This window comes from Triticum urartu, chromosome 3A (genome assembly GCF_056163025.1).
Source record: "Triticum urartu cultivar PI428250 chromosome 3A, HENAU_Tu73, whole genome shotgun sequence".
In the NCBI taxonomy this organism is placed as follows: domain Eukaryota; kingdom Viridiplantae; phylum Streptophyta; class Magnoliopsida; order Poales; family Poaceae; genus Triticum; species Triticum urartu.
The window spans coordinates 333,192,282-333,197,360 of record NC_141875.1 but is presented as its reverse complement, the minus strand read 5'-3'; the positions used below and the strand labels follow the sequence as shown (position 1 = coordinate 333,197,360).

The 5,079-nt window shown below is 55.4% G+C and overlaps 1 protein-coding gene across 1 annotated transcript; it reads left to right on the top strand.

The window, feature by feature from the left end:
* Positions 1-2,637: 2,637 nt before the first annotated feature.
* LOC125548368 (uncharacterized) lies at positions 2,638-4,212 on the top strand. The gene is made up of 2 exons (XM_048711989.2): positions 2,638-3,269; positions 3,347-4,212. The coding sequence occupies exons 1-2, from the start codon at positions 2,866-2,868 to the stop codon at positions 3,633-3,635; spliced, it is 693 nt and encodes a 230-aa protein (XP_048567946.2). The 5' UTR covers positions 2,638-2,865; the 3' UTR covers positions 3,636-4,212.
* Positions 4,213-5,079: the final 867 nt, after the last annotated feature.

The window sequence follows — 5,079 nt, the reverse complement described above, 5'->3', positions numbered from 1 at the left end:
AATGAGGAGTGAGATGGTTAGCTCTTTGGGCTTTGGCGAAAAATACGCATTAATTGACACGTCAAATGAGGATTTGTATCGATCAATCCCGCGAAGGAAAACCCCGCCTTTCTTTTTTAACACAAGTAGGACATACGTACTTGTATCCTGTTTGGGTCTAGGCCTTGCATTGCCATACTTCGCCACACATTTTTTCCAAGCTTGCCTAAAGTTTTCAAAATGAAAAAGAGGTACACTTGCGCACGGCTGTTGCGGTCGCACCACACCCTCACACAGTCGCTCCTGCACGCCGCAAACCCAACCAAGGGAACGCACCCTCACTGACACGTGCTACCGCATGTGATCAAACCAAACTCAGCCATCCTACCGCTGACACATAATTTTCGTTTATATAGTATGTTTATCTAACCGCATGTTGGGGAAGATCCGTACAGCCCGTGCGGTGGTCTGATGGGGAAGAGGAAGAGGTGAGGAAGAAGAAGGGTTAGGAGACGTAGGATATTCATCCAACCGCCTGAAATGGTCGACTGACCCAAATGATGAAAGTCAGGCGACTTGCATAAATATATGTTTTTACACAGTAAAAGATCCCTAAAAACAACAACATAAAGAAAAATTATCACTGCTCGCAGACCGAGACGGCCTCGTCGTCTTCGGCTGCCGGCATGAACTAGCCATAGCTGCCGACATGTGTCTCCGCACCGTGGTTGTCCTCGGCCTCCAGCTACTTGTTCACGCGGAGAGTGTGGGTGCTCTGCATGGATGCGAGCACCGCCCGGTTCAAGTCCAGGCCGTCCGGTTCCGCCTGCAGGACGGCCTCGATGGCAGCGGCATCCGCACGCTCCACATCGAGTTGAGCCTCCGCCGCCTGGTTCAAGTCGAGGACATCCAGTTCCGCCTACAGGAAGACCTCAACGGCAGCGGCATCCGCGCGCTCCATGTCAAGTTGAGTCTCCGACGCCGGTTCACATCCACGACATCCGGTTATGCCTGCACGAGGGTCTCGATGGCACCGGCATCCACGTGCTCCGCATAGAGTTGAGCCTCTGCCTCCCGGTCCTCCTTTAGGATCGCCAAGTTAAACCGCTGGTCCGCCTGCACCAAGGGAGGCCCGGACACGGGCACGAAGTCGACGCCCATCATCTCATACGCATCGGGGGCCTTCTGCGCCGCGACCTCCGCCATGAACATTGGATCGGCTTCCTCCTCCTCAGAGCTTGGCTCCAGAGAACTCAGGGATTGGCCCACCGCAAAGCGAGCTTGGAAACGGATGTCTGTGGCACCGACCGCCGCCGCCATTTCTGTGCGGTGCTCCAGCGTCAGCATCTTGTAGTATGTGATCTTGCGACGCACCATGGCTTTCTTGCGAACTAGGGGACGGTTGATTCGGACTAGGGGATCGAAAGGTGGGGGAATGGGTTGGAAAGGAGGTGTGGTTTTGGGGCAGTGGTGACCAGCTGGCAAGTAGCTGGCATAGGCCGAGCAGCGAAGGTTCTGGTGTGAATAGTGGTTCCGATGACGACCGGTCAATCGGTTTTGACTATGCAGAGTTTGCAAAGCCGGACGGCTGGAGCCTGGAGAGTTGTGGGGTGGGATGGAGTGGACCAAAGTTTCGGAGTTTCACGTGGCAGACGTTCGTACCTCCCCACCGTTCCTGTTGACGACGAGGCAGTGGCTTCGTAAATCTCAAGATGACTAGCAAGATGTCCGTGCATTACACGGAACATTGGGTTGCATTTTTTTATGATATCTCGAGAATTTCATCAAAAAACGGTATCTCAAGAATTTCATCGAAAAATGATATGTCGAGAAAGATGAGAGATATATAAGGTGATGAGGAGTGGGGCGCGGTGGTGATTGGTAGTCAGACTTAGCGGAGGCATGGGGATGCACTACACCGGCAACAGCCACGATGCCAGATTGTTCTAGAGGCTTCCTGTTTTAATTACTCAATAATGAAGTTGTGGGAGATAAGGATGAACTATGGAGGTGCGGGTATCCTTTTGCAAAATTGCCATAGTTTGCTTTCTATCCATCAGATATAGATCGGACGGTCTATATTGCAAGACGGCAGGCACACCATCATCACCGAGAGTAGAGATAGAGGTATGATGACTCAGTCTTTGGAAGGTGCTCACAGGGGTAGGGTGTGCGTGTGTGTGTTCATAGGGGTGAGTGTATGTGCGCATGTATGAGCGCTTGCATCTGTACTGTGTTATAAAAAAGGAGTACTCAAAGTATGCAAGTTCATAAGGAACGGACGGTGTACATCACTCTTGTCGCGTTCGTGTTGCACCCCGGCACGCTGGACCCTCCATGTTGCTCACTGAATGTAACGCGCTTTGTCTTGCATTTTCGCTCGCTTGTGGGACCGCAGTTGAGAGCAAACCGACGTCCCTCCCCCGCCCGCGTCATTTGTACTACTAGAAGAGAGGGAGGTCGGCCGAGTGTTACTAGTACTCCCTCTGTTTTATGCGGAGTAAATAAAAACGGAGGGAGTATACTACTAGTACTATGAGCATTGCATGCTCTACTGAAGATGTTGTTAGTACTCCACTAGTACTACTACTTCTACTACTATTGGACAGGGAGCTTAAAAATGTTACTATTGGACTGGCTATATGTGGCGAAATCCTAGTAGGAAGAGCATGAGCGAGAACAAGCACATTCACATGTTTGAAAACAAATTGGAAACCATCTCTTTTTGAATACAAATCTAGGAGTACATACGAGTATCCGGAGCCAATGGTTAGTCATTGGTATCCTTTCTTTGCCATGTCTCAGCTTCTCCTTCGCCCTGATGCGACGAGGGAAGTGTTGCTGAACGTGATTTGACCGACGCATGACGGGACGAGGACGCAGGTAATGGGCTCCGAACGGGCCCGCTCGGAGGGAGTGGGATCATCCGCCGAGCACCCGAAGTCAGCTGGTGGCGAAGCGGGCGACGCACACCACACGGATAAGTCTCCTCGCCGAAACCCCCTTCGAGACTGGTCAGACGACGATGAGGAGACCCTGACGCACGTCGGTGGTGAAGCGACGCCAAGGGGAGGAGACGGCATCATCGACCCCCCCAAGGCGGCTGATGCCGGATCATCCCACGCGCCGGCTGCCACAAGTCGGCCGCACGGGAAGGCGGACGTGGCGCCGAGGAAACCGACCGCGAAGCGCACGGCGGACCCGGCCGCCGCCGGCAGACCGCCCGTCAAGAAGAGGCGCCGCGCCGTTCCGGTGGCGCTGATGAGACCATCCGTCTCGATGGTGGTTGGGTAAGTTCATCTTGCTGACTCTGGCGAGCTGTCAAGTCGTTCTTTTTCTTCCTTATGCTTATCTACTCTTGATCCAGGTCGCCACTGGCGCTGGTGTTGGCGGTGATAGATGTCGTGTCTGGGGGTGGCTTCGCGTTTCGGAGGTCCCGGAGCAGCGCCATTGACCGGGACAAGGAGGTGGCCGATGAGGACCTCATCCTGAATCCGACGACGCCGAGGGCTTGCCCTAGCGGGACCGAAACAGGGTCCTGTACGAGATGGAGGCGGCATCCTGGGCCTGGGCCAGGGCCGCAGAGGCGAGGGAGTGGGCCGTCGAAGAGTCGGCATGGCCGGAGATGCTGGCGGGGATGTTCTTCGTGCCGCTGATGGAGGAGTAGCACGGCCTGGATGGTCGGGCGGAGACTGCGGTGGACGACCGGGAGGTCGTGGTTATTTGCGATGGCGGATGGGACGTCGTAGGTGCCGATGGGCGGGGAGCCGCAGGGGACGGTGGATGCGGGGCCGCAGGCAACACCGGCCGTCGCGCCAGGGTCGAGGCCCGCCACGCAAGAGACGGCGAGCCACAAGCACGCCCTGGTGGTTAGGCAGCCACCAAGGGCACGGGTGGACGATGGCGGGGTGGTGCCTCCAGACGACTTCGGCCTGCTGCTAGATGACCCGTAGGGCAGCTTTGAGGAGTTGGGTCCTTACGCGGACGAGGACGCCGGTTGGACGACATCTGCGTCTCGATGGACCCGGAGGCCACCGGGGAGGAGCCGGTGGCTGCGCAACCCGACGCGGGAGCCGTCTGAAGCCAAAGCCGTCCTGTTTATCTTTTTATCATTTCTGTTAAGTAGCAGGTCCACCCACTCACTGGGGTGTTGGTGAATGTAATGAACTTTTGGCCTTGGGCCCATTTTGTTGTAATGTAAATATTTTTGTGAATGTTTATGCTTTTGCTCTTTCTTCTCGAAGTCGTTTTCTCGTCTACTCCTTCTTTGGACCTCCCCACCACGAGTCGAATAGCCGGGTTCCGGTCTATGACAAGGAGTTCGGTCCTTGGAAAGAGTGTGTAGTAATTAGGCCCTTCAAACATTGAGCGCGAGCGAAACACCCACTAGGCCGGCTGGTGGCAGCCGGCGGAGCCAGCTGGCAAGCAGTCGGTCGTGCGGCAACTCTAGTGCGGTAGGACCGGGTTGGCCAACCCGGCGGATCCGACTTAGTGTCTCGCGGCGTGTTGGTGCTTCGGCCTGTAGTTCTTGCGGGCAGATAGCCGAAGCCGAACTGTGGCGTAGGGCGAAGTGGAGGACCTCGGCAACTCGAACACACCAGGATGTGCTAAGGAGGACGGCGGGTGGTGGTCAAGCCGGCCAGACCCCGAGCCCCCGAGTTGAGCGAGTCAACCCGGCAGTGGAGGTTTTAAGAATATTTACAAGTGTGTGGAACACGATAACTTGGTAGGAAAAGGCAGCCCCCGAGCGTCGTTCGGGGGTCCCATAGTTTTTCATATGATTGAAAAGGCAGTGGTACATACGTGCATACAGCTAACTGTAAAATGGGCGTAGAAGCTCTGCGTTCCAGGGACGGCTTATCTCTTCGCAGGCGGTGTCCCTCTTGCGTTTGTTTGGCTTGCAAGCGTCGATGAGGTTGTAGGCGTTGCGGTCACACAAGGCTTTGCTGATGATGAAGGGGCTCTCCCATGGGGAGGCCAACTTGTGCTGGCCGGCTTGCTGTTGGACAAGCCGGAGGACGAGGTCTCCCTCACAAAAAGCGAGAGGCTTGATCTTCTTGCCGTGTTAATGCCTCGGTCCTTGCTGGTAGATGGCGGATC

Excerpts from the sequence above, each read along its gene's own strand:
- LOC125548368 (XM_048711989.2), top strand. The coding sequence starts at position 2,866 with ATGGGCTCCGAACGGGCCCGCTCGGAGGGAGTGGGATCATCCGCCGAG. Across the intron at positions 3,270-3,346 it reads TCCGTCTCGATGGTGGTTGG|GTCGCCACTGGCGCTGGTGT; the intron begins GTAAGTTCATCT and ends CTCTTGATCCAG.